General features: G+C 36.5%; 1 protein-coding gene across 7 annotated transcripts in view; it reads left to right on the forward strand.

Moving 5' to 3' along the window:
- Positions 1-15,405, forward strand: part of RGS7 (regulator of G protein signaling 7) — a 552,379-nt gene that overhangs the window by 447,780 nt on the left and 89,194 nt on the right. For all 7 annotated transcript variants that reach the window (XM_082470550.1, XM_082470546.1, XM_082470551.1 and 4 more), the window contains 3 exons: positions 7,756-7,820; positions 8,679-8,755; positions 8,862-8,943. In XM_082470550.1, coding sequence (XP_082326676.1) covers positions 7,756-7,820; positions 8,679-8,755; positions 8,862-8,943 — 224 coding nt within the window. The remainder of the gene's footprint in view (positions 1-7,755; positions 7,821-8,678; positions 8,756-8,861; positions 8,944-15,405) is intronic.

A 15,405-nucleotide genomic window follows, 5' to 3' on the forward strand; every position in this document is an offset into this window, starting at 1 on the left:
TGAGACTTTCCAAAGGGCTCTGAATAACTTTTTTGGTTTTGGTTGGTCATATTTTGTTTATTTTAATTTTTATTGTATATTGGAGTACAGTTGATTTACAATATTGTCTTAGTTTCAGGTGTACAGCAAAGTGATTCAGTTATACACATACAAATATCCATTCTTTTTCAGACTCTTTTCCCATATAGGTTATTACAGAATATTGAGTAGAGTTCCCTGGCTATACAGTAGGCCCTTGTTGATTATCTTTTTTTTTTTTTTTAATACAGTATTGGAAAAGGAGACTTTTACAGCATTGTTTTTTTGTTTGTTTTTGTTTTGTTTTGTTTTGTTTTGTTTTTTATTTATGGCTGTGTTGGGTCTTCGTTTCTGTGTGAGGGCTTTCTCTAGTTGCAGCAAGTGGGGGCCACTCTTCATCACGGTGCGTGGACCTCTCATTATTGCAGCCTCTCTTGTTGTGGAGCACAGGCTCCAGACGCGCAGGCTCAGTAATTGTGGCTCACAGGCCTAGTTGCTCCACGGCATGTGGGATCTTCCCAGACCAGGGCTCGAACCCGTGTCCCCTGCATTGGCAGGCAGATTCTCAACCGCTGCGCCACCAGGGAAGCCCCTGATTATCTATTTTATACATAGTAGTGTGTATATGTTAATCCCAAACTCCTAATTTATCCCTCCCCACCACCTTTCCCCCTGGTAACCCTAAGTTTGTTTTCAAAGTCTGTGAGTCTGTTTCTGTTTTGTAAATAAATTCATTTGTATCATTTTTTTTGATTCCACATATAAGTGGTATCATGTGATATTTGTCTTCCTCTGTATGACTTATTTCACTTGGTATGATAATCTCTAGGTCCATCCATGTTGCTACAAATGGCATTATTTCATTCTTTATTATGGCTGAGGAGTATTCCATTGTATATACATTCAAAATCTTTTTTACCCATTGTGCCTTTGATGGGCATTTAGGTTGCTTGCATGTCTTGACTATTGTAAATAGTGCTGCAGTGAACATTGGGGTGCATGTATCTTTTTGAATTATGGTTTTCTCTAGGTATATGCCCAGAAGTGGGATTGCTGGATCATATGGTAGTTCAATTTTTAGTTTTTTAAGGAACCACCATACTGTTCTCCATAGGGATTGTCCCAATTTACATTCCCACCAACAGTGTAGGAGGGTTCCGTTTTCTTCACACCCTCTCCAGCATTTATTGTTTTTAGACTTTTTGATGATGGCCATTCTGACTGTTGTGAGGTGTTACCTCAGTGTAGTTTTGATTTGCATTTCTTTAATAATTAGCTATGTGGAGCATCTTTTCATGTGCTTTTTGGCCATCTGTATGTCTTCTTTGGAGAAATGTCTATTTAGGTCTTCTGCCCATTTTGTTTGTTTGTTTTTTGTTTGTTTGTTTTATTGGAGTATAGTTGCTTTACACTGCTGTGTCAGTTTCTGCTGTACAGCAAAGCGACTCAGCCATACATATACATATATCCCTTCTTTTTTGGATTTCCTTCCCATTTAGGTCACCACAGAGCACCAAGTAGAGTTCCCTGTGCTACACAGTAGGTTCTCATTAGTCATCTGTTTTATACATAGTAGTGTATATATGTCAATCCTAATCTCCCAATTCATCCCCCCCCTTTCACCCTTGGTATCCATATGTTTGTGTCTCTAATTTCCACTTTGCAAGTAAGATCATCTTTACCATTTTTCTTGATTCCACGTATATATGTTAATATATGATATTTGTTTTTCTCTTTCTGACTTACTTCACTCTGTATGACAGTCTCTACGTCCATTTATGTCTCTGCAAATGACACAATTTTGTTCCTTTTTATGGCTGAGTAATATTCCATTGTATATATGTACCACATCTTCTATATCCATTCCTCTGTTGATGGACATTTATGTTGCTTCCATGTCCTGGCTATTGTAAATAGTGCTGCAGTGAATATTGGGGTGCATGTGTCTTTTTGAATTACGATTTTTTCAGGGTATATGCCCATTAGTGGGATTGCTGGGTCATATGGTAGTTCTATTTTTAGTTTTTTAAGGAACCTCCACACTGTTCTACATAATGGCTGTATCAATTTACATTCCCACCAACAGTGCAAGAGTGTTCCCTTTACTCCACACCATCTCCAGCATTTACTGTTTGTAGATTTTTTGATGATGGCTATTCTGAATAGTGGGAGGTGATACCTTGTTATAGTTTTGATTTGCATTTCTTTAATAATTAGCTATGTGGAGCATTTTTTCATGTGTTTTTTGGCCATCTGTATGTCTTCTTTGGAGAAATGTCTATTTAGGTCTTCTGCCCATTTTTTGTTTGGGTTCTTTGTTTTTTTGATATTGAGCTGCATGAGCTGTTTGTATATTTTGGAGATTAACCCATTGTCAGTCACTTCATTTGCAAATATGTTTTCCCATCCTCTGGGTTGTCTTTTTGTTTTGTTTATGGTTTCCTTTGCTGTGCAAAAGCTTGTAAGATTATTAGGTCCCATTTATTTATTTTTGTTTTTATTTTCATTACTCTAAGAGGTGGATCCAAAAGGATATTGCTGCGATTTATGTCAAAAATTGTCCTACCTATTACTTCCTCTAGGAGTTTTATAGTATCCAGTATTCCATTTAGATCTCTAATGGATTGGTCTCTTGGATTCCTTTTATTTCTTTTTCTTCTCTGATTGCTGTGGCTCAGACTTCGAAAACCATGTTGAATAAAAGTGTGGAAATCTTTGTCTTGTTCCTGATCTTAGAGGAAATGCTTTCAGTTTTTCACCGTTGAGTATGATGTTACCTGTCAGTTTGTCATATATGGCCTTTATTATGTTGAGGTACGTTCCCTCTATGCCCACTTTCTTGAGAGTTTTTATCATAAATCGTTGTTGAATTTTGTCAAAAGCTTTTTCTGCATCTATTAAGATGATCATATGGTTTTTGTTCTTCAAATCGTTAATGTGCTGTGTCACACTGATTGATTTGTGGATATTGAAAAATCCTTGCACACCTGAAATAAATCCCATTTGATCATGGTTTATGATCCTTATAAAGTATTGTTGGATTCAGATGGCTAGTATTTTGTTGAGGATTTTTGTGTATATGTTCATCATTGATATTGGCCTGTAGTTTTCTTTTTTTGTGATATCTTTGTCTGGTGTTGGTATCAGGGTGATGGTGGGCTCATAGAATGAGTTTGGGTGTTTTCCTTCCTCTGCAATTTTTTGGAATAGTTTCAGAAGGATAGATGTTAACCCTTCTCTAAATGTTTGATAGAATTTGCCTGTGAAGCCATTTGTTCCTGGCCTTTTGTTTGTTGTGATTCACAGTTTCAATTTCAGTGCTTGTGATTGGTCTATTCATATTTTCCATTTCTTCCTGGTTCAGTCTTGGGAGATTGTACTTTCTACAAAATTGTCCTTTTCTTCTAGGTTGTTCATTTTATTGGTGTATAGTTGCTTGTAGTAGTCTCTTGTGGTCCTTTGTATTTCTGTGGTGTCTGTTGTAACTTCTCCTTTTTCATTTCTAATGTTATTGATTTCAGTCTTCTCCCCTTTTTTCTTGATGAGTCTGGCTAAAGATTTATCAATTTTGTTTATCTTTTCAAAGAACCATCTTTTAGTTTCATAGATGTTTTCTATTGTTTTCTTAGTCTGTATTTCATTTATTTCTGCTCTCATCTTTATGTTTTCTTTCTTCTACTAACTTTGGGTTTTGTTTCTTCTTCATTCTCTAGTTGATTTAGATGTAGGTTTAGGTTGTTTATTTAAGATTTCCCTTGTTTCCTGAGGTAAGATTGTATTGCTATAAGCTTCCCTTTTAGAACTGCTTTTGCTGCACCCCATAGGTTTTGGATCGTCATGTTTTCCTTGTCATTTGTCTCTAGGTATTTTTTAATTTTCTCTTTGATTTCTTCAGTGATCCATTGATTGTTTAGTGACATATTATTTCACCTCCACGTGTTTGTGTTTTTTTCTTGTGGTTGATTTCTAATGTCATAGCAATGTGGTCAGAAAAGATGTTTGATATGATTTTAATTTTCTTAAATTTATAGAGGTTTGCTTTATGGTCCAGCATGTGTTCCATCTTAGAGAATGTTCCATGTGTACTTGAGAATAATGTGTATTCTTCTGCTTTTGGATGGAATGTTCTGTAAATATCAATTAAGGCCATCTAGTCTAATGTGTCATTTAAGCCTTATTGTGTTTCCTTATTGATTTTCTGTCTGAGTGTTCTCTCCATTGATGTAAGTGAGGTGTTAAAGTCCCCCACTATTATTCTGTTACTGTTGATTTTTCCTTTAATACTGTTAGCATTTGCCTTATATATTGAGATCCTCCTATGTTGGGTGAACATATATTTGCAATTGTTTTGTCATCTTCTTGGATTCATCCCTTGATCATTGTGTAGTGTCCTTCTTTGCCTCTTGTAACAGTCTTTATTTTTACGTCTATTTTGTCTGATATGAGTATTGTTACTCCAGCTTTTTTTTTTAAATTTCATTTGCATGGAATATCTTTTTCCATCCCCTCACTTTCAGTCTGTATGTGTCCCTAGATCTGAAGTGGGTCACTTTTACACAGCACATATACAGGTCTTGTTTTTGTATCCATTCAGCCAGTCTATGCCTTTTTTTGTAGCATTTAATCCATTTACATTTAAGGTAATTATCTATATGTATGTTCTTATTGGCATTTTGTTAATTGTTTTTGATTTCTTTTGGTAGGTCTCTTTTCTTCCCTTCCTATTTTGTTCTCTTCTCTTGTGATTTGATGAGTATCTTTAGTGTTGTGTTTTATTATGGTTTTTCTTTTCTGTGTGTGTATCTATTGTAGATTTTTGTGTGAGGTTCCCATGTGGTTTTTATTTAGCTATATATATATATTCATATATATATATATATATATACACATATATATGTGTGTATATATAAATGATTTTTTCAAGTTGCAGGTCTCTTCAAATGCATTTCCAACATCCTGGATTTGTGCTCTCCTCATGATTGCTGGTTTTAATATCATATTTGCTTGTGGATGATTTCCAACCTTTACTGTATGTTTGCCTTTACTGATGAACTTTCCCATTCGTAATTTTGTTTGTTTCTTTCTTTCTAGTTGTCGCCTCTTCTTTTCTGCCTAGAGAAATTCCTTTAGCATTTGTTGTAAAGCTGGTTTGGTGGTGCTGAATTCTCTTAGCTTTTGCTTGTCAGTAAAGCTTTTCATTTCTCCTCAAGTCTGAACGAGAGCCTTGCTGGGTAGAGCATTCTTAGTTATAGTTTTTTTCCTTTCATCATTTAAATATATCATGTCACTCCCTTCTGGCCTGCAGAGTTTCTGCTGAAAAATGAGCTGATAGCCTTATTGGGATTCCCTTGCATGTTATTTGTTGCTTTTCCCTTGTTGCTTTTAGTATTTTCTCTTTGCCTTTATTTTTGTTAGTTTGGTTAATATGTGTCTCTGCATATTCCTCCTTGGTTTTATCCTGTATGGGACTCTCTGTGCTTCCTGGGCTTGAGTGAGTGTTTCCTTTTCTATGTTAAGGAAGTTTTCTCCTATTATCTCTTCAAATATTTTCCCTGGTCCTTTCCCCTCTCTCTTCTCCTTCTGAGACCCCTATAATGCAAATGTTGGTACATTTAATGTTGTCCCAGAGCTCTCTGTGACTCTCTTCATTCATTTTCATTCTTTGTCTTTATTCTGTTCCATGGCAGTGATTTCCACCAGTCTGTCTTCCAGCTCACTTGTCTGTTCTTATGCCTCATTTATTCTGCTAATTATTCCTTCTAGTATATTTTTCATTTCAGTTACTTTATTGTTCATCTCTGTTTTTTGTTCTTTGAATTATCTACCTCTTTGTTAAACATTTCTTTTATCTTCTTGGTCTGTGCCTTCATTCTTTTTCTGAGATCTTGGATCATCTTTATGATCATTACTCCAAATTATTTTTCAGGTAGATTGCCTATCTCCACTTCACCTAGTTGTTCTTTTGGGGTTTTATCTTATTCCTTCATCTGGAACATATTTCTCTGCCATCTCATTTTTTCTAACTTTCTGTTTGTGGACTCTATTCTGCAGGCTGAAGGATCGTACTTCCTCTTGCTGCTCCTGACGTCTGCCCCCTGTTGGTTAGGTTCGTCCAGGGACTTGTGCAGGCTTCCTGGTAGGAGAGACTGGTGTCTGCCCACTGGTGGGGGGAGCTGGGTGTTGTCCCTCTGGTGGGCAGTGCCATGTCAACAGGTGTGTTAAGTGGCGACTGTGAGCTCAGGACGACTTTTGGCAGCCTGTCTGCTGATGGGTGGGGCTGTGTTCTCACCTTGTTGGTTGTTTGGCTTGAGGCATCCCAGTACTGGAGTCTGCAGGCTGTTGGGTGGGGTCGGGCTTCAGTGCCAAAATGGCAGCCTCCTGGAGAGCTCACACTGATACATATTCCCTGGCCCTCCACTACCAGTGTCCTTGCCCTCACCATGTGCCACAGCCCACCCCTGCCTCCCCAGGAGACCCTCTAAGACTCGCAGGTAGATCTGGCCCAGGCTCCTGTGGAGTCACTGCTTTCTCCTGGATGCCAGTGCACATGAAACCTTGTGTGCACCCTTCAAGAGTGGCATGTCTGTTTCCCCCAGTCCTGTGGAGCTCCTGCATTCAAGTTCCCTAGCCTTCAAAGCCCAATTCTCTGGTGGTTCCTCCTCCCGATGCCAGACCCTCAGACTGGGGAGCCTGACGTCTGGCTCAGAAGTCTCACTACTGTGGGAGAATTTCTGAGATATAATTGTTTTCCAGTTTGTGGGTTGCCCACCTGGTGGGTATGAGATTTGATTACACTGTGAAAATGCCCCTTTCTCATTGTGGCTTCCTCTTTGTCTTTGGATGTAGAATATCTTCTTTGATAGGTTACAGTCTTTTTTGTCAGTGGTTGTTCTAGAGATAGTTGTGATTTTGGTATTTTGTGAGAGAGCTCCAGTCCTTCTACTTCAACATCTTGTCTCCTCCCTTCTGAATGTCTTGATATTAACATGAGAGTCACTAATATTCCAGAAATCACTGAAGAAATTTGACTGCTCGATGGCAATACTGCTGTCAACGTCCTCTTTCTGTCTGTCATTTATCCTGTAAATCTTCTGCCCAGATGGACTTTGCCTGGTAATGGAGAAGACAGAGTCCTCAAGGAAAACGGAATTAAAAGGTTATAGGATTATAGTTAAGTCAGATGTTGTACTCTCCTCTATCCTAGTGACAAAATGACTGATTGATGATTGATCCTTGTGGAATGCAGCAAAGAAGATGCTGAGGAACCTTCAGTTTACATTAATAAATTATTTTAGTTGACAGTAGACTACAGAAATAATTGAATGTGCAAATAGCGATTCCCTCTTCATGCAATTCTTTTTTTAAAAATCGTGTTATTTGTATATCCAGATTTTAACATTCATTTGATATTTTATTTAAAAGGCTTTATTTTTTCCCCTTATATTTTGAGGAAGCTAAAATTGTGACAACTATTTAATGAAATAAAGGAAATGGTTACCAAGTTTCTAAACATATCTGTTTTCTTATAACACCTTTTTATATTACCACTGTGTTTGAATTTCAGTAATCATGTTACAGATTATTTATTTTGTCCAAAAAAAAGACAAAAAGAGAAAATTACAACTTGGGGAAAAATGACAAAGACCAACATGTCTTGGTTTATAATGCTCTATTTTTATTTTTAGTGTCTCAATGTAAATAAGCAGGTGAGAAATGATTGATTTTTTTCCCTTACAGCGGTTTACCTCTGCAAAAGAACAATGCAAAACAAAGCAAGGCTGGAGCTAGCCGACTATGAAGCTGTAAGTACCAAGGACTTCCTGACAAAGAAAAGTATAAAATGAGCAAGAATAAGGCCTACGGTCATTTCTGGGCACTCTTAACTTTCTACATTCATGGATCTTAGGGATCAGACTTCCAGGGAAGTGCAGCATAATGATTTAACATATCCCTTACTTGCTTACTTCCTCTCATCATTCACACTGAGGATGGTGAAATTCTAAATACACAAACTCAGAGAAGAAGGAGGAAGCATATCTTATTTGCTAAAATTGACTTAAATGTAAAAACTTACATATATGTGTGTATATACTATATATAATGAAGATATCCAAACTTAGAGAATTATAGAACATTTACACTGGGAAAATGGTTTTTGCAAAACCTTTATGTTGGTCACCATCAGCAGGTTAAATTAATCTCATGTAATTTGTTCATATGGTTGCTATGTTCTGATTTACTAAACTTGAAGCACTGTCTACAAGTGGGTAGTAGGGGGCTGAGAGTTTACATTTTTCTCAGGAACTGGATAGACTGATTGAATCAGTAGTAGAGAGTATTGCTTTCCTGTTCCTCAGTAAAATGAGCACAGGAAAATCCAATGGATTAGTCTTGAGCACTTTTTTATATAAGGTAAGTTTAGTATTTTTGATTTTTAGTTATATTCTCCAATATTAATATTCGTAATAGGTTCTCCTGTGTCCTCTTTGACTGTTATTATGAGTATTAGCTGCATTCAGTGAGCATGACTTATCATTCCAAGTACACTTACTCCTTTAGAAATTCTGATTTGTTTTTTTGGTAAGTACATATGGTAGATAAACTAGAAGGGAGTAGTAAAGCTGAGCACCAGAATGTCTTCACCGTGGTATATTTTTCAGGAGAGCTTGGCCAGGCTGCAGAGGGCATTTGCTCGGAAGTGGGAGTTCATTTTTATGCAAGCAGAAGCACAAGCAAAGTGAGTCCTTGTGAGTCTTTTGGAAGATTTGTCCAAGTTGTGGCCTTTTGTCCAGAGAGGCACTACAATTAACACTACTTATTATTAATTGTTATGATATTAACAGAGTGGACAAGAAGAGAGACAAGATTGAAAGAAAGATCCTTGATAGTCAGGAGAGAGCATTCTGGGACGTACACAGACCCGTGGTAAGCAAGCGCACCAACGTTGTCTGAATTCATAATCTCAGCCTTTGGAAAGTAAAGAAAGAATGCAGAATGCAGTAACTCTATCACTTGTCCCAAAGTCTTGGTGAATTATTTAAGAAAAGATTGCCACTTTTGTGTGAGATGACTAGAATTCAATAGTATATTTTTTTAAACTATGCATTTTTCTAACGTGACATTACTTGCTTGCTCATTCTTTGCTTTTGAGGTGCTTGATACTTTCATACACTTGAAAGAAAGAAGACTGCAACAAAGCAGTTTTGCATGGCTTATGATCTACATTTTTCTGGATTGATAGTAAAAGTATTAGTCAAAATGTTGTTCCTCCACTAATTTTTCTTTTTTAAAATTTACTAATAACCTGCTTTGAATGTCAACTTTCATGGAAACATTTTAGGTGACTCAGTTTCAGATCAGCTCATACTTCTAATGATGTAACTGGTCATTGAATCTGCATACAATAACTTAGCTGGTTTTCTTATATAGTAATGTTAAACCATGTGAGTCAGAGTAACAAATAACAAATGTCCTTGATTAATACCAGAAAACTTTGTGTAAGGAATTAAACAATGATTATGAGCATTCATAAGAAAGCATGTCTACTCTCATATAGCATATTTTGATGCTAGGTCTTTGTTTTCTATATATTTCTTTAAACACAGACCTAGAGAATAATATTTACATACTATTATTAAATAACAGGATCACAGCATGAGACAAATCAAGATTCTTTGAGAATATCTTAAAATTTTCCTCTCAACTACCTTTAGAAACAGACCAAAATAGGTCTATTTTCCAAAGGTTTGTATATGTATCTGTATCTATACCTATATACATATAGTTATAGATATATATTGATATATATATAAATTTTAGATAGTAATGCAGTTGTTAAATTTCATATGGAATTGTTTTCTTTTGAATTCAAAAAAAATTAGAATTGAGATTTAACTGTCTTTCCTACTCAAAATTCAGCTTGAGTTTTATTGCTCATGGTGTAAAGAATTGTGAGGCCACATGCATAAGTATTGCAAGGATATGAAATAGGATTTTTCCTTGCTTGTTTGTTTTAAGCCATCTCTAGAAACTGGTTAATACATTATGTTCACATGTTTCTCCACTTTATGCCCCTGGACATCTGGTGGCCCATCTCTAGCCTAGTTTAACTTTGATGGCCTATATCCTCCTGGCAACCCAAGAGAACTCACTCCATGCTGGCTCCCCTACACTGCCCACATCTATTCTACAGCAAAAACTCATGTTCTCCCAGCATGTCGATTGATCTCACCTCAACACACTCTCCTGCTCCATCCCCCAAGAATTACTCAGCCAGTCCCTTGCCTTCTTTGTGCCCTGTTGGAAACAGAACCTGTTCACAGTTGTTTTTTGCTCTTACCAGTGTAAGTCAGGCTCCAGTCCTCTGTGTCTCCACAGAGCAAGGAGCACATATGAGTGCTCTCCAAGGGGTCCCCTGCTGTACCCCGCATTAGGCTTTCAATTAGAAAGTCATCCCAAGGAGCACCTGGAGGCAGAAACCACCCTGAAGCCATTAGTTCCGTGTCCCTTATTCAATTTGTGGATGCTTATGGGGGCTTTATATCACTTAAAATGAACATGTTATGCAATACTTGGTTATTGTTTATTTTCTAGAGGGAAAAAAATAGAGCTTTTGGTTATCTGTATGCCTCTGAGAATGGAATGCACCTAATCCAACCCTACCTTCATCTATGTTTTACATTACAACTCTGTATCCCATTTAAAAAGAAAAAAAATTTTTTTTGCAGTGATCCCAGGTGCATGTGAAGTGATGACACTTGTCTGGAGGCCATGTCAGACACACAGGTCCTGTCTCGTATCTGGTTTTTAGAGTTCTGGGTCCTTAGTGAGAGTTAATTCAGAGATGAGGCTGGCAGGGACATTAGCAGCAAGACGCTCCTATAAGAGCTTATAATGGCTATTTCTGCAGCAAAATGCGTAAGCTATATCTCTATTCATTGGCTGTAGTGTTAACTAAACAATGATAAGAAGAGCTTTCTAAGATAACCATACCTCCAAAAAGTGTCCTTATTTTTATTTTGGTTTTGAAAAAGTCTTATTACAAAAATATGAACACACTACTACAAGTTTTTAAAGCATAGAAATTAATATTCTCATTAGAATAAAAATCTCTACTCAGATTTCATAGATTCATAACACAATTTATATTTTCCTGGACTGCTTTAGCTTTATTACTATATAAAGTATCTTTGTTTTCAAAAAACAGAAATGAAGTTATCCTATCAGTACTATTTGTTGAATTTTTTTCATTTTATTTCTTCTTGCATAATCCTACTGTTAAACCTTTCCAAAAAATGTAGCAGTGAGCAATTAATCCTTATAAAGCTTTTACTAATTCAAGTAAAGGTGGTGTGCTACATTGCATTTTGTTTGGTTTGCTTTGATTTGATCTGGCTTGATGCTGCCATTTATTTAATGAAAATAGGTTGGAAACTATTAGCCAGAAGTGTAGTAGGGAAGGGGAAATCTCAAAAAGAAGCTCAGAATCTTTAAAGTATACTTAAATTTAATGTAAAATATTATGTTACGTGAACTTAGAGATGTAGAAAATATATGCAATGTGATTTAGTGTTTTTTTTAAATGATGTCACTTAACACAGTATACTCATTTTATTGCATTTAATACCTTTATGAAATAAATTTAGCTTCTTTAAGCATGTCCATGTTTACTCCAGAAAAAAAAATTAAGGTCATAACACTGAAAAGGACTCTTCAGTTATCAAGGACTCCAGACAGAATTGCCACACACTAACTACTCAAGATGACAGTAGGGGAAATACACCAAATTGTAGCAAATGTCAAAGATAATTTGGGATTTGGGTTGACTTGTGTATTTAGTGTTTTGATACTTTTATGAAGCCTCTTCAAGGGCTAATGGATTCTTAGTCTATATTAATTGAATTTGAGCAACTAGTTAAACTGAAGTAAAAATTCTGTTTGTCACAGTGCTGAAGGGTTCCATTGATACTAACTTCCTAGTACTTGTTTTAGTATTATCAGATCATGGTCTTTTGAAGAGCAGAGAGTTTGTCTGAAATTTTATATACATTTCCTGTAAATCTTTTTTTTTTACTTTGAATAAATTAGTTTGGAGCAGTCTGGTGAAGTGTGTGTGTGTGTGTGTTGTGTGTGTGTATGCACGCACACAAAAATACATTAAAATTTGGAGTTTAAAAGTGTCTGAAGAAGAGGTTATAGATTTGCATAAGAAGTTTAAGGAGTTCCATAAGATTCAAAGTTTTTATAACCTATTGAGTTATATCAGAGTGATTCTGAGGCCCAATAATAGAAAGGAGCAATGAGATTCTTAAAATACAATCATCATGGAGCAAAAAAAAGAAGTCCAGTGGACTGGCCTTTCAAAATAGAATGGTGCTGATGCTCTGGGTCCAAGGGGTGAAAAGCAACCAAACTTGTTCCACACAGCCCTACTGTGGAGCCAGTTTACATCCTTTGCACAGACTTTGTTTTTGTTTTGTTTGTCTGTTACATTTTTTTAGCTTTATTGAGGTGTAATTGACAAACTAAATTGTAAGATATTTAAATTGTAAAATATGGTGATTTTTTTATACTTATTCATTGTGAAAGGATTCCCACCATCGAGTTAACACCGACTGAGAGTTGATCTAAAGAGATGTAGTGTAGGGAATTTAGGCCAATTTAATTCTGGGCACATTCAGATGTGTGCACTGCAAGGTGGAGTTGGCAATATAGAATGAATCACCTTTCCTCTCACCTTGGAAATCCACAGTGACCTGGTGGGAGCACTGAGACAGTACTTCGAGACAGTACTGTGGGGGTACATTATTTATACCACAAACTATAAAGCACAAGACCACAATTATAAATATTCTTGCAGATACACTATGACAGGCACCACCTTGACACATTTTTGTTGGGGGTTGGAGGGGACCTGGTATTTGGTCAAGGTACAGGTCATTTTAAAATTTTTATTGAAGTATAACATACATACTAGAAATGCAAACCCAAATCACAATGAAATAGCACCTCACACCGGTTAGAATGGCTGTTCTAAAAAGAGGAGAAATAACAAGTGTTGGTGAGGATGTGAAGCAAAAGTAATTCTTGTGCACTGGGAGTTCTTGGTGGGAATGTAAATTGGCACAACCACTATGGAAACAGTATGGAGGTTTCTCAAAAAATTAAAAATAGGGCTTCCCTGGTGGCACAGTGGTTGAGAATCTGCCTGCCAATGCAGGGGACACGGGTTCGAGCCCTGGTCTGGGAAGATCCCACATGCCGTGGAACAACTGGGCCCGTGAGCTACAACTACTGAGCCTGCGTGTCTGGAGCCTGTGCTCCGCAACAAGAGAGGCCGCGATAGTGAGAGGCCCGCGACCGCGATGAAGAGTGGCCCCCACTTGCCACAACTAGAGAAAGCCCTCGCACAGAAATGAAGACCCAACACAGCCATAAATAAATTAATTAATTAATTAAAAAAATTTTTTTTATTAAAAATAGAATTTCACTTCTGGGTATTTATCCAAAGTAAATAAAAACATGAACTTCAAAAGATATATTCACCCTCATGTTCAAAGCAGCATTATTTACAATAGCCAAGACATAGATGTGACCTAAGTGTCCATTGATGGATGAGTGAATTTAAAAAATGTGGGACACAGGCATACCTCAGCGATATTGTAGGTTCAGTTCCTGACCACCGCAATAAACAAGTCCTACAAAATTTTGGTTTACCAGTGTATATAAAAGTTGTGTTTACATGATACTGTAGTCTATTAAGTGTTCAGTAGCATTACATCTAAAAAACAATGCCTTAATTTTAAAATACTTTGTTGCTAAAAAGTGCTAACCATCATCAGAACCTTCAGCAAGTCATAGTAATAACATCAAAGATCACAGATCACCATAAAAAATATAATAATAATGAAAAAGTTTGAAATATTGTGAGAATTACCAAACTGTGACTCAGAGACACAGAGGGAGCAAATGCTATGGGAAAAATGGTGCTGACAGACTTACTTGGGTTGCCACAAATCCCTTCAATTTGTAAAATGATGCAATATCTGCAAAGCACAATAAAGAGAAGTGCGATAAAATGAGGTGTGCCTGTATGTATGTACGTATGTATGTGTTTGTGTATATATTTGTACATACATATACACATATATAATGGAATATTATTCAGCTATAAAAAGAATGAAATCTTGCCATTTGTGACAACGTAGGTGGAACTTGAGGACATTGTGCTAAGTGAAATAAATTAGAGGATGACACATACCATATGAGGTCATTTATATGTAGAATCTGAAAAACTAACTCATAGATACAGAAACAAACAAACTCATACAAACTGATTTGTACAGATTTGCCAGAGCCAGGGGGTTGGGAGGGTGGGAGAAATGGTGTGAAGGGGGTGAAAAGGTACAGACTTCCAGTTATAAAAGAAGTAAGTCCTGGGGATGTAATGTACAGCATGTTGACTATGGTTAATAATACCGAAGTGTATGTTGGAAAGTTGCTAAGACAGTCAATTTAAAAAATATGCATCACAAGGAAAAAATGTATAACTGTGTGGTGATGGATGTTATCTAGATTTATTGTGGTGATCATTTTACAATATATACAAATATTGAATCATTATATTGTACACCTGAAATGAATATAATGTTATATGTCAATTATATCTCAATAATAATTTTTTTTAATTTTTAAATTTTATTTTGGGTCTTTGTTGCTGTGCACGGGCTTTTTCTCTCTAGTTGTGGCGAGTGGGGGCTACTCTTCATTGTGGTGCACGGGCTTCTCATTGCAGTGGCTTCTCTTGTTGCGGAGCACAGGCTCTAGGCACGCAGGCTTCAGTAGTTGCAGCACACGGGCTTCAGTAGTTGTGGCACATGGGCTTAGTTACTCAGCGGCATATGGGATCTTCACGGACCAGGGATCAAACCCGTGTCCCCTTCATTGGCAGGTGGATTCTTAACCACTGCACCACCAGGGAAGTCCTGCTCAACAGTAATTTTTTAAAGTATAACATACATACAGAAAACTACACAAAGCATAAGTGCACAATGAATTTTCATGAAATGAACACAACCAAGTGACCAGGATCCCAGAGCCCTACTAGTGACCATTCCAGTCACTATTCCCTAGGTCAATGGTAACTTCTCATACCATAGATAAATTTGCCTACTTTTAATCTTTATGTAAATGGAATTATTAATATCACTCTTTTTATATTCAACATCTTCTTTTGAGATTCTTTCATATTATTGCATGTAGTTGTAGTTTGTTTATTCTCATTACTGTATTGGTATTCTATTATGTGAGAGTAGAGGATTTCATTATATACTGATGTTAAATTAACTTCCACAGTGTTACTACTCCATTATTTTATCCATAATTTTG

This window comes from Balaenoptera physalus, assembly GCF_965194825.1.
Source record: "Balaenoptera physalus genome assembly, chromosome: 1".
In the NCBI taxonomy this organism is placed as follows: Eukaryota; Metazoa; Chordata; class Mammalia; order Artiodactyla; family Balaenopteridae; genus Balaenoptera; species Balaenoptera physalus.